Source organism: Cervus canadensis, chromosome 15, assembly GCF_019320065.1.
Source record: "Cervus canadensis isolate Bull #8, Minnesota chromosome 15, ASM1932006v1, whole genome shotgun sequence".
In the NCBI taxonomy this organism is placed as follows: domain Eukaryota; kingdom Metazoa; phylum Chordata; class Mammalia; order Artiodactyla; family Cervidae; genus Cervus; species Cervus canadensis.
The window spans coordinates 57,469,451-57,495,023 of record NC_057400.1 but is presented as its reverse complement, the minus strand read 5'-3'; the positions used below and the strand labels follow the sequence as shown (position 1 = coordinate 57,495,023).

At 39.8% G+C, this 25,573-nt stretch overlaps 1 protein-coding gene across 8 annotated transcripts in view; it reads left to right on the top strand.

Annotated features, from left to right (window-relative positions):
• ZNF385B (zinc finger protein 385B) overlaps positions 1 to 24,984 on the top strand; it is a 333,103-nt gene extending 308,119 nt beyond the window's left edge. For 7 of the 8 annotated variants that reach the window (XM_043487744.1, XM_043487743.1, XM_043487751.1 and 4 more), the window contains 4 exons: positions 19,494 to 19,739; positions 20,753 to 20,931; positions 22,007 to 22,108; positions 23,489 to 24,984. In XM_043487744.1, coding sequence (XP_043343679.1) covers positions 19,494 to 19,739; positions 20,753 to 20,931; positions 22,007 to 22,108; positions 23,489 to 23,704 — 743 coding nt within the window. In that variant the 3' untranslated portion in view covers positions 23,705 to 24,984. The remainder of the gene's footprint in view (positions 1 to 19,493; positions 19,740 to 20,752; positions 20,932 to 22,006; positions 22,109 to 23,488) is intronic. The other variant, XM_043487745.1, reaches the window with a different exon arrangement.
• The last annotated feature ends 589 nt before the right edge of the window (positions 24,985 to 25,573 follow it).

The following is a 25,573-nucleotide window of genomic DNA, read 5'->3' as shown; positions in this document are numbered from 1 at the left end:
TATTTACCCATCCTATCTATATTCATTTCACTAGTTATGATTTGGCCGTTAACAGTGGATTTTTTTTTTAGTATTTTTACTTGTGAGGCTAGAAAACACTGCAATGACTTAAATATTCCTTACTTCAGCAAACTTATTGTCCACCTATGGTTTTCTGTATATTGGACACAAAGATGAATTAAAACATTGTTCTAGAGCATAAGAATATCTCTATCCCGGTAATAAATTTATGTGTGAAGCATTGTAGTTAGTGTAAGATCAAAATATAATTATATGAAGAGGATTATGAGAACATAGAGCAGGGATTGAGAGGGAAAGACTTGGAGAGTAGACTAGAAGTAACAATATCTCTAAATAAGTTTTATGATGATCCAAGGAGGATTAATGGGGGCCTGAAATGGAGCAGTGGCAGATGGTAGATGCTGAATAAATGTCTATGGGATGAAAAGGTGAATAAGGCTGACAGAAGAGGTACTTAGGAGGTAGTATCAATAAATTTTGGTCATTCATTAAATGTAGAGGATAAAAGACAGAAGAATTTAGGAGTCTTTGTTGATGATTGTAATATACAACTGTAAGGTCATCAACTGACGTGGGCACTTCTTGGAAGGGTCCCTATGTGGAGCCGCTCATTCATTCAGTATCTGGCATGTTGAGTTGGAAATACCCAGAAATATATGTCTCACAGACTATTAGGGAAAAGAGGTGGGTGGTTCATGAACCTGTAGAAGTTTCACCTGTGGTTTTAGGAATCTCTGTCAGTGTGGTAGAGGAAGCCATTGGAGTGAATTAGATCACATAATGCACAAGAAGAGGACAATAAATGACCTTGAGGAATGCCAACACTTAGAGGCAGGAAGAAGAATAGGAACTGATGGACAAGTCCTGGAATGAGCTTTTATTGAGGCTGAAGGAGAAGCAGGCAAGGGCAGAGTAGTGTACGTCAAGTGGGCGGAGCATTTCAGGAAGGAACTTGTATGCCCAATGCAAGAGAGTACTAAAGAGGGACCATTGGCTTTGCAGGTGGGTAAGGATGGACAGGGAGAGAGGAAGGGGAAAGAGCCACTGCACGGGACCACTTCAAGTTCAGTGCCAAAAAACAGATAAATGGAAAGCTTCATGAGTGAACCAAGGCAGAAATGGCTTTGGAACATGAAATTTTTAGCATTTTGTAAACAGAAAGAACCTAATAGAAACAAAATAGAGCTACAGGAAGGAGAGAAGAGATTTAAAAGATAGATAGCCCAGATGGAAGCACATACCTTCCTTCAGAGATGCAAACAAAATAGGTGCAGAGGGAAGAAACTAACATCAGTGGTAAGTTCATCCAGCTGAGCCATTTGTCTCAGGAATGGAAGGCCAGACATTTGCTCATGAGAGATTTGCAGTATTAATAGAGGACTTAAGAAAAAGGGTAAAGCTGCCTTGGGCAAGCTGACTGGCTGTGTATATTTCCTTTATAGAATCACTTGTTTTCCCACTTATCCGATTTATTGACATGTTCTCCAGTTATATAACTTTTCTACTATATATGTTTCTAATTAAGCAAATCTAATCTGTAAGTTTACAGAATTTAAAAATGTGTGTGTGGTTATTCCATTACCAAAAGAGCTCTACTTTAAAAAAAAAATCTTTTAAATAGTGCATTCAAATTATTACTAGATTTTCCAAGATCTTTTTGCAGATCACCTTCTAAGAAAACATCTAATAAATAAAGAGGCAAACTTATATCCAAACATTATCTGCAATGTAGGTCTTTTCTTCCTACTCTTTTAACAGCTGCAGTCCTGTTAGACTACAAATGAATCCTCATTTCTTTGTGCATCTACCAATATAGTGATGATGCTCCAGCATCTGTACGTCTCTAATTACATTTTGTTTTGCAAAGAACTCCAAGGTACCAAATTGGCTTATTCATCTTGCAGTTCATATGTTGCTGCTTCCTCCCCTCCCTCACACATCCATTAACTATCTTAATGGAATTCTATCTTAAACTTTAAAACGTGTGTCATCAGCTAGTGGCTTCTATCATTTGTACAGTGTCAGAGCATAGATAAGCAGGGGACAAGTGAGGCAGAGGCTTGAGAAGTCTCCCGCAGCACGCGAGCTGACATACACACAGGTTGGCCGTGTTTCTTTGGTGCTGAGTCCCATGGGTTTTTCAGTTTCACTCCTCACAAGACCACACTAAGAAAGTAGGTCCTCTGACTGACACCCATTTATTTCTCGTCACTGAGAAGTGGATAAAATGAAGAGAATGATTTCAGAATTCTGTTTCAAAGTGAACTAATTTGCTGTCATGAGTGTTAAGCTATAATCCGGGCATTTCTTTTGGTTTTTTGAAATAATAATGAGATGTTGTACAAGGCACTTGTGAAAGCAGGAAAGAGTATGACCAGCCATCCTTTCACTGCATGCTTCTGGTGCCTGATCTTTTTTGTGCAACATCAAGTGTAAAAAGGAAAATTATTATAAAAACTGACAAGCCGTATCCTTCAGTGACCTCAGAAAGCACAAAGTATGATTCTGTTGAAACTGTAGTCTCGTTTCCTGAGCACTTTTCTGAATTTGGAACTCCTTTGCTATTCTGGAAAGCTTGGCTTGGAAAGACATTGGTAGGTGTGAGTGAGCAAGGCTCATAGTTTTTAAAAAACTCTCTGACATCTGGGAGAAGGCGAGGGTGGAATGTTTTGAGAGAACAGCATCGAAACGTGTATATTATCAAGGGTGAAACAGATCACCACCCCAGGCTGGATGCATGAGACAAGTGCTCAGGGCTGGTGCACTGGGAAGACCCAGAGGGATGGGGTGGGGAGGGAGGTGGAGGGGGTTTCAGGATGGGGAACACATGTAAATCCATGGCTGATTCATGTCAATGTATGGCAAAAACCACTACAATATTGTAAAGTAATTAGTCTCCAACTAATAACAACAAATGAAAAAAAAAAAAACTCTCTGACAAATGGTAAATGATTGCACAATAAACAGAGAACCTGTTGCATTGTCATTGAAAGCAAAATTCATATATTAAAATTCTGTCCAGAATTTAAGTCTTTTGAAGCCATAATGATAAAAATAATATGTAATTGAATGAATACTATTGTTCCTAAAAACTCATTGCTTTGGGGTCTGGGGTGTGAGCTGGCGTTGTCCACTTGCGGTGATTTACTTCTAAAGACTGGTTCACATTTTTTTTCGGTACTCAACAAAAGACACAGATTTAGATATCCACAGCCCTTAAATGTGGAACAGAGCATGACCTTGAGCTCATTAACCATGAATCACTTGAGCATAGGCCCCAAAACTATTAACTTTTCATTGTGTCTTCTGCCTGAAGCCCTTGTCTTACCTTTACAATCTTCTTGTTTCTTAGAGCCCAAGGAGAAAATGGTGGTATTTTGCACATGTTCAGATTAAGGCACCAGTCACTTAAGTCACTTGCTTTAGGTTTATTCATCAGTAAACAGAACTAAAAATACCCAAGTTTTCCTGGCTGAGAGACCAGGAAGTTTGGTCACCCTCCTAAATACCATTATCTCTAATCTCAGTGAATGATACCACCCACCATTCACCAAGTGTTCATGCTGAAATCTTGGTAGTAATCCTTGATTCCTCTCTTTCTCTGATACCCGACATCTAATCAGCCAGTAAGTGTGGTTGTTTTTAGTGATAAATATACCCTAAACATACTGCTCAATTCTCTACTACCACCCTGGTCCAAGCAACCATCGGCTCCCTCTTGGACAACCACAGTGGTCTCCTGACTCATCTCCCTCTCACAAGTTCTTCTCCACATACCAGTGAGAATGATCTTAGGAAAGCATGGCTCAGATCACCTCTCAGGAGACTGCTCAGAAATCACACTTAGATTACATCCAAATTTCTCTCATGCTCTATCGGACTATATGGCCTCTGATCAACTCCTTCCCTCAGAGCCTGCATTCACTCTCTTCTCACTCACCTTGATCTTGCTCATTTCATTTTAAGGTTTTTGTACTTGCTATTCTTTCTTCCTGGAATGCTCTTCTTCCCAGAATTCCTGCTATTTTATTCAAAGGTCTGTCAACTATTACCTCTTTAGACAGGCTTGAAATGACTCTATTACCATGCCATGCTTTATTTTTCTTAGTACACTTAATACTATGAGACTATATATATATACACACACACATTATACATATATGTGCATGTATATACATATATGTATATATTGTACACATTTTTATATGCTTATGTGTATGTAAAATATAAACATGCTTTATACCCACTTATATGTATTTAACATACATTTTATAAATATATACACATGTAATAAAAGTATATGTGTATTTGTATAAATATATATATATACACACACACTTTTCTGGCTCTGCCACTAGATAACTAATTTCATTGAGTCAAAGATCTGGTCTTTTCACCTCTAACTTTAGTGTCTAGGATAGTGTCACAGGTATTCAATAATTATTAAATTAGTTGGATAGGTAGATGGCTATTTCCTTATGATGTATTCTTAGATGGGACTTACTTGGTAGAGTGGTATGAACTTCACACGTGTCTCAGAATGGTTCTGCTGCTTCACATTTCAATCAAGCAGGTACTATATTTTATCTTTCCCTCTCTGATAATCTTTAAATCTTTGCCATTTCTCAGTGGCAGAAAATATACTTATTTTTAGTTGTTATTTGTACAACTTGATAAACCAACACATGTGTTATCAAAAACAAAAATGCAAGGACATTTTTACTTCACATAGAGCATCATAACCTTCTTTTGGAAGCCCATTAACCCTTCTGGGAAATTACTCAAGAAGTGAGAACTCAGAGAAGAAAACACAGAAGCAAAAGATATGCCTTTAAAAAGCTTTCGTAGGTTTCATGCAAATTTGCAACCTTCAGTCAGTTCAGTCGCTCAGTTGTGTCCGACTCTTTGCGACCCCATGAATTGCAGCACGCCAGGCCTCCCTGTCCATCACAAACTCCTGGAGTTCACTCAAACTCATGCCCATCGAGTCGGTGATGCCATCCAGCCATCTCATCCTCTGTCGTCCCCTTCTCCTCCTGCCCCCAATCCCTCCAGGCATCAGGGTCTTTTCCAATGAGTCAGTTCTTCACATCAGGTGGCCAAAGTATTGGAGTTTCAGCTTCAGCATCAGTCCTTCCAATGAACACCCAGGACTGATCTCCTTCAGGATGGACTGGTTGGATCTCCTTGCAGTCCAAGGGACTCTCAAGAGTCTTCTACAACACCACAGTTCAAAAGCATCAATTTTTCGGCATTCAGCTTTCTTCACAGTCCAACTCTCACATCCATACATGACTACTGGAAAAACCATAGCCTTGACCAGACGGACCTTTGTTGGCAAAGTAATGTCTCTGCTTTTTAATATGCTATCTAGGTTGGTCATAACTTTCCTTCCAAGGAGTAAGCATCTTTTAATTTCATGGCTGCAGTCACCATCTGCAGTGATTTTGGAACCCAAAAAAATAAAGTTTGATACAGTTTCCACTGTCTCCCCATCTATTTCCCATGAGGTGATGGGACCAGATGCCATGATCTTAGTTTTTCTGAATGTTGAGCTTTAAGCCAGCTTTTTCTCTCTCTCCTCTTTCACTTTCATCAAGAGGCTTTTTAGTTCCTCCTCACTTTCTGCCATAAGGGTGGTGTCATCTGCATATCTGAGGTTATTGATATTTCTCCCGGCAATCTTGATTCCAGCTTGTGCTTCCTCCAGCCCAGCGTTTCTCATGATGTACTCTGCATATAAGTTCAATAAGCAGGGTGACAATATACAGCCTTGATGTCCTCCTTTTCCTATTTGGAACCAGTCTGTTGTTCCATGTCCAGTTCTAACTGTTGCTTCCTGACCTGCATACAGGTTTCTCAAGAGGCAGGTCAGGTGGTCTGGTATTCCCATCTCCTTCAGAATTTTCCACAGTTTATTGTGATCCACACAGTTGAAGGCTTTGACGTAGTCAATAAAGTAGAAATAGATATTTTTCTGGAACTCTCTTGCTTTTTCGATGATCCAGCGGATATTGGCAATTTGATCTTTGGTTCCTCTGCCTTTTCTAAAACCAGCTTGAACATCTGGAAGTTCTCAGTTCACATATTGCTGAAGCCTGGCTTGGAGAATTTTGAGCATTACTTTACTAGCGTGTGAGATGAGTGTAATTGTGCATAGTTTGAGCATTCTTTGGGATTGCCTTTCTTAGGGATTAGAATTTGTAACCTTAAAGAAACTTTATTAAAACAGACTTATTTGTCTGCTGCTGCTGCTGCTGCTAAGTCGCTTCAGTCGTGTCCGACTCTGCGACCCCATAGACGGCAGCCCACCAGGCTCCTCCGTCCCTGAGATTCTCCAGGCAAGAACACTGGAGTGGGTTTCCATTTCCTTCTCCAATGCATGAAAGTGGAAAGTGAAAGTGAAGTCGCTCAGTCGTGTCCAACTCTTCTCAGCGAATTTTGCCCATAATGTGCTATGTTTATATGACATCATGTTACTAAGATATACAAAGATATTTCCATCCACTCACTTACCTTTATTCAGCAATCTCAGGCCTTCAAAAAACTTTTTGAGACTGAACATTCTTAATCTCTACTCCTTCAAAACAGAAGAGCAATAAGAAGCACTGGCTTAGGATTCAGAAGCCTATAGTTGAATCCATGCTCTACCATTTTGGTAACTGAATGAATGTGGGAATTTATGTAATCTGTCTAAGCCTTGGTTACTTTTTCTTTATGAACAATTGTAATTATAACACCACATTAGAGAGAGGAAAGCATACCACTCTCTGGGGAGATAATCTATAACACATGTATCTGAAAAAGGACTCCTATTCCTATAAATCAAAAAGAAAAAAGCTTATGATCTATTTTTTTTTTAATGAGGGGAATATTTGACCAAGCAATTCACAAAAGAAGATATACAATTAGCCTATAATGTGCAAAGATGTTCCATATCATTAGTCACCCACCGGAACAGCTAAAGTCAAAAGGACTGAAAACAGTGATACTATTTCTTAGAATGTAGAACAATCGGAATTCTCATACATTGCTGGCAGAAATATAAATCAGTACCGCCATTTTGGAAGACTCTTCAGAATCCACTAAAGATAAATACATATGTAGAGAGAAAGAGATAGATAGACAGAAAACATAAATGAGTATTTATGTCTACCAAAAACATGTCTAAGAATGTTTATAGTGCCATTACTCAAAATAGCCAAAAATTGAAATGTTTCAAATACTCATTAATACTAATGTAGATAAATAAACTATGGCACAGTCATACAATGAATCCTATCCAACCATCAGGAAAAGTACGAACTTCTATAATATGTGCAACAATATGGATAAATCTCAGACATAATGTTGTATGAAAGAAGACAAGTATAAAATAATATATGTTGGGCAATTCCATTTATATGAAGTTCAAAAATAGGCAAAACAGATCTAAGTTGATAGAGATGAAAATGGTGGTTATCTTTGAAGAGAAGGGGAGTGTCAACTGATTGGGGGGTCCAATGGACCTTTCCAGGGTGGTGGAAACATTCTATATCTCTATATCTTACATATTATCTTAAATCTTCTGTATATCTAGGTTAACATAAATGTATTTGTTGTTGTTGTTCAGTCACTAAGTCATGTCCGACTATGTGACCCCATGGACTGCAGCACACCAGGCCTCCCTGTCCTTCACTAACTCCCCAAGTTTGCCCAGATTCATGTCCATTGAGTTGGTGGTGCTATCCAACCATCTCATCCTCTGCCACCCTCTTCTTTTACTCTTTCTGGAGCTATTAGTAACTGTCCTCTGCTCTTCCCCAGTAGTATACTGGACACCTTCCAACCCGGGGGCTCATCTTTCTGTGTCATATATTTTTGCTTTTTTATACAGTTGATGGAGTTCTCACAGCAAGAATACTGGAGTGGTTTGCCATTCCCTCGTCCAGTGGACCACTTTTTGTCAGAACTCTCCACTATGACCCCATATGACCACTATGATCTTGGGTGGCCGTGCACAGCATAGCTCATAGCTTCATTGAGTTATGCAAGCCCCTTCACCATGACAGGGCTGTGATCCATGAAGGGGACACAAATGGATACATATGTATAAATTCATTAAGCTTTGTGTACTTTACCGTATATAAGTTATACCTCAATAAAAAAGAAATTAAAAGGTACAGATAGTTAACAGTACCTCATTAGAGGATATGAAAAATAAATGAGATAATGAATGTAAGTTCTTACCATACTGCTTGGTCTATAGAGAGTATTCAACTAGTATTGGCTATTAATTTGTGATTATTATCGGTGCTTTTACTATAACTCTAAGATATAACTTCCAGGAATATCTACTAGGTCAGTTTATTTTTTGTTTTACAAAAAAATAAACTTCTTGAAATAAGGATTGAGCCTCTGAATTCAGCTTCTAAGAACACTGCTCCAACCAACTTAACAATATTAGTTACGTATACGACATAGGAAACAAGCTAATGGTTACCAAAGCGGAAAGAAAGGTGGGCGGATAAATGAGGAGTTTGAGATTAGCATATACACACTACTGCATGTACAACAGATAACCAGCAGGGACCTACTGTCTAGCACAGGGGACTATGCTCAATATTCTGTAATATCCTATAAGGGAAAAGAATATGAAAAAGAATAGATATATATGGAAGTGTAACTAAATCACTTTGCTATATACCTGAAACTAACATAACCTTGTATATATAACAAAAACCTATATATAATAGGCTACCCAGGTGGCACAGAGGCAAAAGAATCCGCCTGCCAGTGCAGGAGACCCAGGAGACCTGGGCTCGATCCTGGGTCAGGAAGATCCCCTGGAGTAGGAAATGACAACCCACTTCAGTATTCTTGCCTGGAAAATTCCAGGACAGCAGAGCCTGGCAGGCTATAGTCCATAGCATTGCAGAGAGTTGGACATGAATCAGCGACTGAGCACACAGATATGTATATATATTGGTTGTATATAAAAGGAGGCTTGTTATTATGGTAAAATTTACTTATTTAGTGTAAAAATTTTAACTCCTAAAAATGCATTTAGCTCAAGAGTTTTTCTCCCTTTTAGAATTAGGAATTTTTTTTAAATTACTTTGAAATGCAAATCATTAGCTTTATGAAAACATATTCAACCTGTTTGGTATAAAAAGAAATGAAAATCAAATTGACAATGAGGTACTGTATTACATCTGTCATATTGGCAAAAAACAATGGATGCTTAGGCTGGTAAAGGTACAGGGAAGCCAGCAATCTCTTACAAAGCTCTAAGAGTATTAATTTGTATAACCATCTAGAGGGCAATTTGGCAATGTGCATCATAAGCTTTTTGTCTCAGCAATTTCTCTTCAAAGTTTAGGTCCTGAGGAAACTATAATACAAGTATACAGAGATGTCTGTACACAGTGCTGTTTATTGAGTATATGTGAATTCAGTGGAGTACAAACATGACTGCCTGTATACCCTGTTGAATCTTCCTTTCTCATTCCTCAAAGGCATTGTCAAATATCAGAAGAAAGTCTGGTCTTATCTGCAACTTTAGGCTCTTATCCAACTGAGCACTGCCTTCATCCTGGCTCAGAATGGACCACGGGAAGAGGCATAGCTTGCCCTTTCCTTCTTCCGCATCATATCATTTCTGATTCTTGCCCTTTCCATCTAGGGATGGGAGAAGGAATGGAAGAGAGGGCAAATACTTTGGTTCAGTTCAGTTCAGTCGCTCAGTTGTGTCCGACTCTTTGCGACCCCATGCATCGCAGCACACCAGGCCTCCCTGTCCATCACTAACTCCCGAAGTTTACTCAAACTCATGTCCATTGAGCTGGTGATGCCATCCAGCCATCTCATCCTCTGTCGTCCCCTTCTCCTCCTGCCCCCAATCCCTCCCAGCATCAGGGTGTTTTCCAGTGAGTCAGCTCTTCACATTAGGTGGCCAAAGTATTGGAGTTTCAGCTTCAAAATCAGTCCTTCCAATGAACACCCAGGACTGATCTCCTTTAGGATGGACTGATTGGATCTCCAAAATATTTTGGTACTTACGGACAATTATTGATGCCTTCTGCATGGCAGGTGTCCAGATGCTTCTTGAGGACCATGTGTAAGGCCTCCACGTGGTTCAATTCTTCCTCAGTCCTGACCACCAAAGGTCCACTCCTCAGGCTCTTACTGCCAGGGTCCTGATTATCAGCCCTCCTGTGTCTGCACCAATAGCAAGGCTCAAGCCTGGCCACTTTTTCTCAGCCTCATCTCTGTCCAGCCTGCCTTTCCTCTACCTCACCTGGCATGAGGGACAGACCACCAAGGCCTAAAGTCGTCTGATGGGGGAATGAAATACCAGTGTCCCCTGTTACATGCATGTCTAGCTTTACTTATTTGTCTGGATTCAGAAGCCTCCAACCAGACAACAAAGTTTCAATGCCAGTGAGTCCTCCAATCCCTCTACAGTCCAAGTGGTAGGTGATAGGGTGTTGATAACAGGTTAAGTCTACTACCTTTTTTTTTTTTTTTTTAATGCTACCAGTATGTGTCTGGGGGATCTTTGAGGACTTTCTCTAAGGTACTGAGTTACTTCATACCAATTGCTTTCAGTTTGGGGTTGTGGCCTTCACTCCCAAGTAAAAGAATTCCTACTCAGTATCTTTTTAACAATAGTAAAAGTGCAAACCAGAAACAACCTAAATATCAAAAGATTTGTTAAATATAGTATATCCACGTAAGTATATATCATTTGGTGTTACAAATCATGATTCAGTTCTATCTATATTTATTGAAATGGAAAGATATTCTTGATACATTGCTAAGCAACAAATGTTCATGATAGAATTTTATGTTTCTGTCTATTCATATACACTATTATATACAATAATGTGGAGTAATAGATATTGAAGTGAAACCGTCCAAGTCAAGGATCAGCAAACTGCTACCTGCAGGCTAAGTCTAGCCTGCTGCCTCTCTTTCTAAGTAGAGTGTGTTCAATCACATGTGTAGGTGGCTACTTTCCTGCTATTACAGCAAAGTTTAGCACAAGTTGAAATAGAGACTGTGTGGCTTAAAAGCCCACTGTTTATTATCTGGTGCTTCACAGAAAAAAGTTTGTTGACTTCTACTTTAGATGATAGAATCATGGGTGATTTTAATTTTTTTAAATGTTTGTCTAACTTCATTTTCTATATCAAGCATTTATCATATAAAATACTGTATGTATCTGTTATTGATATCTGTTATCTATTATTGAAGCCATTGACACCTGTTTAGAAAAAAAACTTCTTCTATTTATAACATTAAACTCAAGAGTAAACCTCATGTGAAATCAAAAGTTGATTATAGCTTCCAAAGTTCTACCTCAAAATAAGATCTATGATATAGTTAGAATATTATTTTGTTTTTAAAATCAAGACCTATAAATGGACATGACTCTTCTAATTACCAACAGTATTAGTTTCTGAAAACTGATTTCAGAATTCTTATATGTTCTTTTCATCTTCCATGTCAAAGTATTAGTGCTCTGAGATTGTATATAAGCAAAATAGTGCTAAGCTGGGTCAATTTGAGTAAAATTTTTGGAGTAAAAAAAAAAGTGATATATAAATATTGAAAACTGATTTCTTTCACCTGGTTTATCAACTGGCTATGAAAACATTCCAAAAAGAGAGATTTTCAAAATGTTTAGAGCTTTGGAAAATAAGTGAATTAGAGTGGGACCTTTCAAGAAAGGTACTTTGAGAAACTAAATTCATTTGGATGCATAAATTATGGATATTTGTTATAAAGGGCAATTCTGATGCAGCTTAGCAAATTTTGCTTCAAAATCCTGCAGGATAAAATGTTAAGAAAGGAGTTTGAGTAATCAGGAAATAATTAAGACAGTCAGAAAACCTGCTAATTAACATTAGGTGAGGGAATACTTGAAACTGGAATTCATATTAACCAGAAGTTCCAGATGACATGCATCTTTATTAAAAGAAACAGAAGTAAACAGTTCATTAATTAAACTTTCAAATACACAAAATAAGAAAGCTGTAAAAATGTCAGTAAGGGAAGAGAAATAACAGACTTTGATAAAAATATCTAACAATTAAAATGCAAATAATAAAATTAGGCTTTGATGCTTATAAGTATACATATCCAGAAAGAAAGTCAGAATTTAAATAAACTATTGCATCAGAGACTTTCCTGATTTTAGGATCTGTCTTACTGACTAGGTAGTATCAATCCAGCAGCAGAATCCCCTGAATATGATGAAACCATTTACACATTTCCAAAGTCAATATATTTCTAATATTCTCAAAGTTTAAGACTCTGATTTATCTAGGGCATGCAAACTAAAACATAAGTTATCTAAATGTTAAACCGTGTAAATCTTAAACACTCCATAACTATTTAAAAGGGAAATAGCTATCCTTAGTATCTACTTTAATAGTTTTAAAATATTCTCTGCCTTCTGACTCAATCCATCTTTATATCTCCCATTATACCTGTTGCCATTTTCTGTGTTCACCTACCAGGCACTCACCAGGAAACCCCAAGCTTTATAACACCTAAACATCTCCTCACATTTCCACTTCTAACCATTCACTTCCTACTCCTTTCCACTCTATTCCATGCTTATCTAAATCTGAACTTCAAAGTTCATTTCAGTTAAGTTCAGTCGCTCAGTTGTGTCCGACTCTTTGCAACCCCATGAATCCCAGCACGCCATGCCTCCCCATCCATCACAAACTCCCAGAGTCTACTAAAACTCATGTCCATCGAGTAGGTGATGCCATCCAACCATCTCATCCTCTGTCGTCCCCTTCTCCTCCTGCCCCCAATCCCTCCCAGCATCAGGGTCTTCTCCAATGAGACAACTCTTCGCATGAGGTGGCCAAAGTACTGGAGTTTCAGCTTCAGCATCAGTCCTTCCAATGAATCCAGGACTGATCTCCTTTAGGAGGGACTGGTTGGATCTCCAAAATATTTTGGTAGTTACAGACAATTATTGATGCCTTCTTCATGGCAGGTGTCCAGATGCAACAACCAGTCATTGTTCCATGTCCAGTTCTAACTGTTGCTTCCTGACATGCATACAGGTTTCTCAGGAGGCAGATCAGGTGGTCTGGTATTCCCATCTCCTTCAGAATTTTCCACAGTTTATTGTGATCCACACAGTCAAAGGCTTTGGCATAGTCAATAAAGCAGAAATCGATGTTTTTCTGGAACTCTCTTGCTTTTTCGATGATCCAGCGGATGTTGGCAATTTGATCTCTGGTTCCTCTGCCTTTTCTAAAACCGGCTTGAACATCTGGAAGTTCTCAGTTCAAGTATTGCTGAAGCCTGGCTTAGAGAATTTTGAGCATTACTTTACTAGCGTGTGAGATGAGTGCAATTGTGCAGTAGTTTGAGCATTCTTTGGCATTGCCTTTCTTTGGGACTGGAATGATTACTGACCTTTTCCAGTCCTGTGGCCACTGCTGAGTTTTCCAAATTTGCTGGCATATTGAGTGTAGCACGTTCACAGCATCATATTTCAGAATTTGAAATAGCTCAACTGGAATTCCATCACCTCCACTAGCTTTGTTCATAGTGATGCTTTCTAAGGCCCACTTGACTTCACATTCCAGTGTGTCTGTCTCTAGGTGCGTGATCACACCATCATGATTATCTGGGTTGTGAAGATCCTTTTTGTACAGTTCTTCTGTGTATTCTTGCCACCTCTTCTTAGTATCTTCTGCTTCTGTTAGGTCCATACCATTTCTGTCCTTTATCAAACCCATCTTTGCATGAAATGTTCCCTTGGTATCTCTAATTTTCTTGAAGAGATCTCTAGTCTTTCCCATTCTATTGTTTTCCTCTATTTCTTTGCATTGATCACTGAGGAAGACTTTCTTACCTCTCCTTGCTATTCTTTGGAACTCTGCATTCAAATGGGAATATCTTTCCTTTTCTCCTTTGCCTTTCTCTTCTCTTCTTTTCACAGCTATTTGTAAGGCCTCCTCAGACAACTGTTTTGCCTTTTTGCATTTCTTTTCCATGGGGATGGTCTTGGTCCCTGTCTCCTGTACAGTGTCACGAACCTTCATCCATAGTTCATCAGGCACTCTGTCTATCAGATCTAGTCCTTTGAATCTATTTCTCACTTCTACTGTATAGTCATAAGGGAATTGATTTAGGTCATACCTGAATGGTCTAGTGGTTAGGAGCTACTCCACATTCAAGGTCAGGAGGGGCGGCCGTGAGACGATCCCCCTCGTCCAAGGTAAGGAGCAGTGACTGTGCTTTGCTGGAGCAGCCGTGAAGAGATACCCCATGTCCAAGGTAAGAGAAACCCAAGTAAGACAGTAGGTGTTGCGAGAGGGCATCAGAGGGCCGACACACTGAAACCATAATCACAGAAAACTAGCCAATCTGATCACAGGACCACAGCCTTGTCTAACTCAGTGAAACTAAGCCATGCTGTGTGGGGCCACCCAAGACGGACGGGTCATGGTGGAGAGGTCTGACAGTATGTGGTCCCCTGGAGAAGGGAATGGCAAACCACTTCAGTATTCTTGCCTTGAGAACCCCATGAACAGTATGAAAAGGCAAAATGATAGGATACTGAAAGAGGAACTCCCCAGGTCAGTAGGTGCCCAATATGCTACTGGAGATCAGTGGAGAAACAACTCCAGAAAGAATGAAGGGATGGAGGCAAAGCAAAAACAATACCCAGTTATGGATGTGACTGGTGATAGAAGCAAGGTCCAAGGCTGTAAAGAGCAATATTGCATAGGAATCTGGAATGTTAGGTCCATGAATCAAGGCAAATTGGAAGTGATCAAACAGGAGATGGCAAGAGTGAATGTTGACATTCTAGGAATCAGTGAACTAAAATGGACTGGAATGGGTGAATTTAACTCAGATGACCATTATATCTACTACTGTGGGCAGGAATCCCTTAGAAGAAATGGAGTAGCCATCATGGTCAACAAAAGAGTCTGAAAGGCAGTACTTGGATGCAATCTCAAAAACGACAGAATGATCTCTGTTCGTTTCCAAGGCAAACCATTCAATATCACGGTAATCCAAGCCTATGCCCCAACCAGTAATGCTGAAGAAGCTGAAGTTGAACAGTTCTATGAAGACCTACAAGACTTTTTAGAACTAATACCCAAAAAAGATGTCCTTTTCATGATAGGGGACTGGAATGCAAATGTAGGAAGTCAAGAAACACCTGGAGTAACAGGCAAATTTGGCCTTGGAGTACAGAATGAAGCAGGGCAAAGGCAAATAGAGTTCTGCCAAGAGAATGCACTGGTCATAGCAAACACCCCCTTCCAACAACACAAGAGAGACTCTACACATGGACATCACCAGATGGTCAACACCGAAATCAGATTGATTATATTCTTTGCAGCCAAAGATGGAGAAGCTCTATACAGTCAGCAAAAACAAGACCTGGAGCAGACTGTGGCTCAGATCATGAACTCCTTATTGCCAAATTCAGACCTAAACTGATCTTCAAAACCTAGACAGAATGCCACTTCCTTAGTGAAAAATTTCTTCCTAACCAAACATAATTTCTTTCAATTCTAGATTCTCATGCCTCTTGCCAGTTTCTGTCATAAATTAGAGATCTCTGAATGAATTTCTTAAATCCCCTGCTAAACTATTACTTTTTTAAAGTCTCTGCTATGCTTTGCTTCAGTTATTTCAGTCACTCAGTCAGGTCTGACTCTTTGTGACCCCATGGACTGTAGCCCATCAGGCTCCTCAGTCCATGGGGATTCTCCAGGCAAGAATACTGGAGTGTGTTGCCATGACCTCCTCCAGGGAATCTTCCCAACCCAGGGATTGAACCCAGGTCTCCCACATTGCAGGCAGATTCTTTACCATCTGAGCCACCAGGGAAGCCCAAGAATACTGGAGTCGGTAGCCTATCCTTTCTCCAGTGGATCTTCCCAACCCAGGAATCAAACCGGGGTCTCTTGCACTGCAGGCAGATTCTTTAACAGTTGAGCTACCAGGGAAGCCCTTTTTAAAGTCTATACCTACTTTATTTATCAAAACTATGCTCTTCAGTACCTAGCACATTGTCAGCAGTTAGCATATTATTAATATACACTTGTTAATGAGTAAATGACCTCTTTTGAAAAGGAGAGGTAAAAAGGAAATCTGTGTACTTTTTCTTAAAGAAATAGGGACACAGAGGAAAAAGATATAATTTTGTCCATCTTCTCAGTGTACCCTGAATCAGATGATTGTTGAATATCATAAGTGTTTTTAAGGCAAATATGCTTTTAAACTAAGCTATAATTGTAAAACAAATAAACAGCTCTTTTACATCTCCAGGTGACTAATGTATGCCTTTTATAATGTTAATGCGACCTGAAGTCCTCTCTGTGCAGGAAGATTAATACATTACATGGTGAATAGTTACAGAAAAGATCATGCTCATTGATGCTACCTACTAATCTGTGGGGTGTTTTTGAATATTGATGAGCTTCCGTTTCCACATTTTTAAGGTAGAAATAATCTTCAGCCTTACGTTTTTCACAAGTTTGTTGTAAGAGATTAAAAGATAATGTAAGTGATAGCACTTAGTAAATTATAAAGTTCTATATAAGGGCTGCCATCTATGGGATCGCACAGAGTCGGACACGACTGAAGTGACTTAGCAGCAGTAGCAGCATGTAAGAGTATAGGAGGGAGGTCAACATAAGGGAAATTAAAATAATGATATGAATAAAAGACAGAATGAGTGACTAAATGACTAAAACACGTCAGATTCTTCAGGAATTTATATAAAATATTTTATGAATTGCTTGAAGCCAAGAAGGATTTCACTACGCGATAACTTAAGTTTCCATCACAAGACACAGTAACACCACAGGAACAGATCTTAAAAGATTACTGAATTATTTCTCTGCTTTGCATCATTCAGTCACTAAGTCATGTCTGACTCTATGCAACCCCATGTATTGCAGCACACCAGGCTTCCCGGTCCTTCACTATCTCCTGGAGTTTGCTCCAGCTCATGTCAATTGAGTTGATGATACCAGCCAACCATCTCATGCTTTGTTGCCCCCTTCTCCTCCCGCCTTCAGTCTTTCCCAGCATCAGGGTCTTTTCCAATGACTGCTCTTCACTTCAGGTGACCAAAGTATCGGAGCTTCAGCATCAGTCCTTCAGTAAATATTTAGGGTTGATTTCCTTTAGGATTGACTGGTTGATCTCCTTGTTGTCCAAGGGACTCTCAAGAATCTTCTCCAATACCACAGTTCAAAAGTGTTGATTCTTCGGCACTCAGCCTTCCTTATGCCCCAACTCTCACATCGATACATGACTACTGGACAAAGCATAGCTTTGACTCTATGGACCTTTGTTGGCAAAGTAATGTCTCTGCTTTTTAATATGTTGTCAAGGTTTGTCATAGGTTTTCTTCCAAAGAACAAGCATCTTTTAATTTCATGGCTGCAGTAACCATCCACAGTGATTTTGGAGTCCAGGAAAATAAAGTCTGTCACTGTTTCCCCATCCATTTGCCACGAAGTGATGGGACTGGATGCCATGATCTTAGTTTTTTGAATGTTGTATTTTAAGCCAGCTTTTTCATTCTCCTCTTTCACTTTCATCAAGAGGCTCTTTAGTTCCTCTTTGCTTTCTGCCATTATCAACTCCATATCTGCTTTGTGAGTTCTAGAAAATTGCAAATCCAATCTGAGGGATCCTTATAGAGAAGAGAATACCAGGCCTGAAGTAATCTTCAATCTAACTTACTTACTATTACCCTTTAGGAAGAATGATTTACTTCCTTCTCTCATACTATTTGAGGTCAGGTTAGTAAAAGCCTGAGATCTTTTCCATCACACTTCATGGTATCCTCAAGTTTTAATAAACTTTCTAAAAAGGACTATAGATTGTGGAAATCAAGGATTAAAAGGGATCTGAGCATTCCTTTATTCTAAATACCACCCAGGTGTTGAAATTTATCTACAGTATCCCTGCTGTGTCTAGTCTTGACCTAGATGAATCCAACTCAGGAAAAGCGATGGAAATCAACTGCTGATCCCTAAATCACTTAAGCAGGAATACCATCTCCCCTTATTTTTGATGTGTGTGGAAGTGTTGGTTTGCCCCAAATAAAGAAGAGACACCCAGAACCTTATCATTCCTTCATCCTTCCTTCCTTCTTGGTCATCCAGGTCCATGGTACATGATTAGGGCATTTAAATAAATATTCAGTTTTAATTCCCTTTCTCTCTTAATGAGAGTTTATCAGCATATCTACAGACATTTTCTAAGAGCAAGGCTCTACTAGGGTTAAACTTGTGATGAATTTTGTATTTGCCTTAGAAGCTCCAGCTTCTTTCCCAAAGGAGTCACTGAACAGAGTCTTTCTTGAATAGCAAATGAACCCCAAAGTGTTAGACTCTGTTAAAGTCACTTTGACCCCTCTTATAGCCTGAACACGGGCCTTGAGGATTATAAGCATTTGGTAGCTACATGATCAAAATGCCAAGACATCTGTAAATGATTTGGCTAATCCTCATACTGTGCTTGTGGTTAATGTCATTATTTAAAACTTATGATTCAGACTGGCAGTAGTTATTAAGTATAATGAATAGAATCTTTGAATCTTTTATTTTGGGTAAATTGCATTGCCATTCAAAGAGCAGCAAAAGCTTAACCAATCATAACCAAAATTAACTATGTTTCTTCCCTCCCCTCTGCCCTATTCCCCAAGGTTAAAATTTTAACTTGGTATAAAAATTGAATTTTAACTTTATGTTCTCCATGTCATAATTAAAACATGGCAGTCAAATGAAACTGCCATTGCATGTCTTATTTCATGTTACCATTATATCATTTAATCAGACTGGAAGGTAGCTGGTTTCCCTATATATTAAAGGGACAAAATTTATAACTCAAGGGTATCAGACAGAAAGTTACCTGCTGCAAGTGGGAGAACAAAGTCATGTTTCAGGAGTCATCATGACCTCTCAGTGACCTGATATGGGAACTGAAGCCATGGAGTTCTTTTTCCAATCAATCTCAACTAAAATCTGCATCACATACACACACACACACACACACACACACACACACAAAACTATATATAGAAAACAAACTTCTGCCTGCCAAAGGGAAAGGTGGGGCGTATGGAAAAATAAATTAGGAGTTTGGGATTAACATATACACAAACTACCATATACAAAATAGATAAACAACAAGGATCTACTGTACAGCACAGGAAATTCTACTCAGTATTCTGTAATAACCTATATGGAAAAGAACCTGAAAAAGAATGGGTATATGTATATGTATAACTGAATCACTTTGCTGTATACTTGAAACTAAAACAACATTGTAAATCAACTATACTCCAATATAAAATAAAAATGTTTTTAAAACTGCAGTATAGAAATCAGATTTCTATTTTTAATTCCTTTATGTCAGTTTGTTTGTCCTTATGGTATATGAGGCCTTAACATTCTCTCGTGTGTCTCTCTCAGAAGAAAAAGGGAAGTTAAAAGTCAGCATTTCCAATCAAGTATCAAGTTCTGAAGGTGGCTCCTTTCTTCCCAAACCTGGCACCACACCCCTGCCACCTGGAGGAGCCACTTCTCCCTCCAAGAGCACCAATGGAGCGCCTGGTACTGTTTCTGAATCAGAAGAAGAAAAAGCCAAAAAACTGCTTTATTGTTCACTATGCAAAGTGGCTGTGAACTCCCTGTCACAGCTAGAGGCACACAACACAGGTTAGCAGCTACTGTTTGAATTTAAGTAATGTTTATAACAAGATCCAGCTTTTCCCATCAGAATACCTTGTCCTTTGTTGTTCAGACATTAGGTTTGTACAGTCTTCTTTACTTTTTGATTCAAAGGGGTGATTTTAAGAAAGTATGGTGTAACAACTTTAGAAACAGCAAGGCAAAAGCAGCTTGGAGATAAAATTTGTTCTGTTCTTTATTTTCTCAAAAGCATCTAGTACTTCCCCAAACTCATTATGATGAAATGACAGAGATGAAGACAAATCTCTCTCTATGCGCAATGTTCACTGTAACCCACTTCTAAGAGAAAAAAATGGAAACAAGCTAAAAGTCCCTCAGTAGGGAAATGTTGAATGAATTATAGTAACCTAGTATGATAGAATATATTACTCAGCCATTACAGCAAAATTATAGGAAAATATGATTTGATGTGTGAAATTTTCAGGATATTTCACTAGCATGATCCCAATTTTGAAAATATATATTTTTTTAGTATACTAAAAAAAGAAACTGAAAAGAAATACACTAAAATGATAACAGTGGTTATCTCTGGGTGGTGAAAACAGAGGTAATGTTTATTTTCTTATGCTTCTCTATATTTTCATATTTATTTTATACTCATGGTTTCATTTTATTTTTCAATGAAAATGTTATATCTATGTGCATGCTAAGTCACTTCAGTCGTGTCCAACTCTTTCTGACCATGGGGACCTAGCCCATGAGGCTCCTCTGTCCATGGGATGCTCCAGGCAAGAATACTGGAATGGGTTGCCATGTCCTCTTCCAGGGGATCTTCCCGACCCAGGGATGGAACCTGAGTCTCCTGCATCTCCTGCATTGGCAGGCAGTTTCTCTACCACTAGCACCACCTGGGAAGCACCAGATTAGCATTAAAAAGGTCATTTCAAAAAGTTTTGGGAAATTCAACCAAAAGATAAACTTTTCAAGAGCTTCATATAGTTCTTAAATAGCTATTTACTATATATTTCTTTCTGTCTTAGGATCTAAACACAAGACTATGGTTGAAGCTCGTAATGGGGCTGGCCCAATTAAGTCCTATCCAAGACCTGGATCAAGATTAAAGATGCAGAATGGCAGTAAGGGGTCAGGACTACAGAACAAGACATTTCATTGTGAAATCTGTGATGTTCACGTTAATTCAGAAATTCAACTCAAACAGGTAATGTACCCTGAATTAGTAGTCACTGTTGCTTGGGTATCTTTTGACTGTATCCCTAGTCTATATTAATGGTTCTCACTGTGCTCACAGTTAAATTTCCTGACCTTATAGGATGCCTATGATATACAACATGCAAGTGCTATGTGGAAGAAAAAGTTAGTACTAAATATCTGTGCACCTACTGTTACTACAGGCTTCCCTGGTGGCTCAGATGGTAAAGAATCTGCCTGCAATGAGGGAGACCTGAGTTCCATCTCTCTGTTGGGAAGATCCCTGGAGGAGGGCATGGCAACCCATTCCAGTATTCTTGCCAGGAGAATCCCGTGGGCAGAGGAGCCTGGTGGGTTACAGTCCATGGAGTCACAAAGAGTTGGACACGACTGAGCGACTGACAGTTTTATTTTTCACTTACTATTACTACATGTCAGATTCCAGGCTTGGTGTTATAGACCAAGGAGCACCGCGGTCACTTGCAGCTGAACGGGGACTTCTAAGATAGTAGAGGTTCAGTCTGTCTTCCAAGGACCCAAAATCTGCTTAGTGAGACAGATTCATCAGTCACTGTGGCGCATGCATGCCTGTTCAGCCCCATCCGACTCTGTGCCCCGTGGACTGTAGCCCACCAGGCTCCTCTGTCCATGGGATTTCTCCAGGCAAGAACACTGGAGTGGGTTGCCATGTTCTCCTCCAGGGGATCTTCCCAACCCAGGGATCTAACCTGTGTCTCTTACATCTCCTAGATTGGCAGGCAGATTCTTTACCCCTAGTGCCACCTGGGAAGCCCCTAGTCACAGTGGTAATACCAGGCAAAGTTGAAGGAGTGCCATAGAGAAAGGAAAGGGAGAGGGGCGTGACAATGTAATGGGGAGCAAATCTTAATTCAGAGAGTGTGGTGATCTTACCCACCTCACCACGGAACCAGGGACCTAGAACTGGGGATGAAGGAACCAGCTCTTAACCTGATCTCAGCATGTACTATTTTCAGGAACCAGACATATTATTCTGTCTAGGAAATACATTTTACATAGCATAAAACTCACACTTCAATTCAGCTAATGCATCAAACTTTTTTCAGCACATTTCTAGCCGAAGGCATAAGGATCGAGTTGCTGGGAAGCCATTAAAGCCGAAATACAGCCCTTACAACAAACTCCAGCGGAGCCCAAGCATTTTAGCAGTAAGTTCACCTTGCCTGCTCACCTGTCGTGGGGCAGCCCTGCTGGCTGGGGCAGAGACTGTGGGTAAGGAAGGTCTGGGGACAATTGGTCCTGAAAGGGTTTTGAATTTAAATAGCCCTCATAGAGAGGAAATTTAGAAGGAACTTAGTCCCTTCTGTAGGACACCTTGAAGATAGATTGCTTAGAAGAAAGAAACTGAACCTCTTTAAGGGCCAATACTTTACTGTTCACAGGACCTTTTCTGAAGATTCCCTTCTTTAGCATATAAACAAAAATAAAGTCTTGGGAACAAGCGCAGTGATGCCTGAGGAATCTTGGAGCATGTTACACTTGGGGAAAGGGACTGCTTTCCAAAAATGAAGTGCATCTACTTAATATCCTCCTCCCTTCTGGGGTGTTTTTCTGTTTTTCCAGAAAGCACATGGGTTGTGTGTATTCCTTTCCCTTTCCCTGTCTAGCAGGCATGTTGAGAGTTAGCCTGTCTTACCTGCTCTCATTATGTGCTATTTTCCATTTCTTTGCAAAAATATCAATGGGCTCCACCAATAGATGTCATATAAATGCCCAGATGGAAGGATTTCCTAATCTCCCTGGGACTCAGCCCAGTGTGGTGTTCTGTCTGAGCCTGAAAGCTGGGATTGGCCAGCTAGAGGTGATACTGACATTACCCCCAGCTTTTCCAAAGCTCCATGGATGCTGCAAGCAGGTGTTACGAGCATTAAGCAAATCCAGCTTGCAAAGCTCCTCCTGATTGCAAAAGAGAGGGTTTAAGAATGATTTCTTACTTTACAGATTCCACCTGGGATTTCTTTTAAACAGAGATAGTTTCTAGCCCACTTACAATCATTACCAATGACAACTCTGAGTTAGCTGCAGATTTTCAGAGAGGTATAAACTGACTGTGTCTTCTTAACTCCTCATGGGTCCCCACTGTCCCGAACTCCAGTTACCTAACCGAGTGCAGCTTTTTTAAGATGTGAGGTGAAGGCACATTCTCTTAAAAGCCTCATTGTGGGTTAAGACAAGCCAGAATTTTGAATGGAGCTCCTCCACAATCTACACAGGAAAACTTCTGGGCATGTTTGGTTTTTCCTTGTGAGCTGCAGCATAAAATAGCTTCAGTATCCATTCATAGAGGCTTTCCTCCATTTTAGTGCCCAGGGGCAAGGACCCACCAGACAAGCGTTGAAATGGAAACAAATTATAGTTAACATATGCCAAGAGACTTTGAAACCAAGCTTTGTGAAAATAATCTAGAGGGGTCAAGATTTTTAAATTTTGACTTCTGAATGTTAGTTTTTACTTAGGAAAATATTATCAGTGCTGCCATCATTCAAAACTCTCTCCCCACCCCCCTCGTGGTTTTCTCCCTCTGCCAGGCCAAACTTGCATTCCAGAAGGACATGATGAAGCCCCTGGCCCCGGCCTTCCTGTCCTCGCCCCTGGCGGCGGCCGCCGTGTCCTCCGCGCTGTCTCTGCCGCCGCGGCCGTCGGCCTCGCTCTTCCAGGCCGCAGCCATCCCGCCCGCTCTGCTGAGGCCGGGCCACGGCCCCATCCGCGCGACCCCCGCCTCCATCCTCTTCGCCCCGTACTGAGGTTCCGCAAGCCCCCAGGCGGTTGAGGCCGTAGGGAAGTAGGGCAGGAAAGCCAAAAGGATTCGGCAGTTGGAGCGTTTTCAGTGGCAGTGCGGCCCCCCGCTGCAGAATGCAGCAGGCCTCCCTGAGCCGACTCCAAAGAGTAAGTCCCTGAGATTCAAGAGTGTTTTGGGGGGGGTCGCTCCTGGAATTTCGGAACCTGAGCAGCACAAGCTTTGTCTCCCTCTTTCCTCCCCCTGCCCTCCCCCATTCAGTTTGTGTATCTGAAATACTGAGTTTCTTGCAAATGTGTTTGTCAGAAAAAAATATATATGTGCATATATATCATTCTCTGACGATTTTTCCATGGGTGTGATCTGGCTTAGAAACAATATGGAATATTTTCCTGACAGACTTGAAAAACTAGGGTCTTCCTCACACGTCTGTAAATAATCCTGGAATCCAACTGGGCACATTCTAGTGTGGAACAAAATAGATGAACACAAGTGCTTGCTTGTGGCTACCATCTTAGCGACGCATCACCGCGTTTTCCTTCTGGTGTACCCTTGTTGACAGGGATCTGTACTGTTTTAGACCCAAGTGCTGTTGTATCCTGTGTAGTACTAGATCTGTATTTCTTGTCTGAATTAAACATTTTTAGTTGCTGTGTAAATGTTAGGAAGCAAAGTAGCTTTGAATTTTCTCTTTGAGAGAACAGAAGATAAAATAATGTATTTTCTTTGTTTTACATTTTATTTGGTGATATTTAAACGAAATAGAAAGCCATATAACATAGCTCTGATTACTACCTGTCTGCTATTTTTGTTTAACTTATTTTGGAGCTTCCTCACCAGTTTTGAGTTGCTAAGCAAATGTATACAAACAGAAAACGAGCTTCCTAAATTGCACATTTTTGCACCTCTCGTGCACTCTGCAAGAAGACAATGAATCTATGTATTTCTACGTCATTATCTTCTTCATTTTTAACCTGTTTTCACTTGTAATGATGCTACATAATTTTGTGGCTCCCTAATGCAATAATGTACAGAAGATTAAAAAAATTTATAATTGAACAATCTGTCTTTCTGTTCACTGAAATCTGTTGCAGGTCATGCTCCCATGCCCCCGTTTGTAAGCTGATATCAACAAGACTGGAATGTTTGTGATATCAGGGGCAAGAGGTATAAGACAGCAAAATAGAATGAACTCTTTTAGAGCATCTATATCTGCAATCTGTAAATGGTAAAATGTCTGTGTATTTTTTTAAATGTACCTTTTCAATAAAAGTACAAAAAATAAAATCTGTTTGTATTTTCAAAGTTATTTTCTCCTGAGACACCTCCAACTTGAAATCATCTGATGAAGGATTTTCAGTAGGTGTAAAGATTGCTTCTAACATATTTAGCATTTTCACTTCTTATTTTCAGCATATTTATTTGTCATGTTTATTCATTACTGTTCACAGCATCTGCATGAAGCGAGACTTTACTGCTGTTTTCCCTCTGAATCTCTAAGAAGTTGGACCAGAGTTGTAAGTGTGACCCAAAATCACAGTAGCAGCCTGCCAAAAATTTTGACATAGTTTTTAAACATTCCCTGAGTCTTCTAAATCCCTAACTCATCTTTTATTCAAGTCCAACACAATGATCTCGTTTTAGAGGAGCTGATTCCGCTCTCCCCTTTGACCTTCTCTAATCAGCCTATCCTTCTTTTCTTCCACTTCATTCTGTTTTTAAGTGTAAAGAGCAATAAATCCTTGTTTTTTCTGGTTATCTGCTTAATGAACTACTCTAATACATAGTGGCTTAAGATAAAACCATTTTATCGTATCACAATCTCAGGGGGTCAGTAATTCTAGCAAGGCTCAGCTGGGCTGTACTGTTCCTGAGT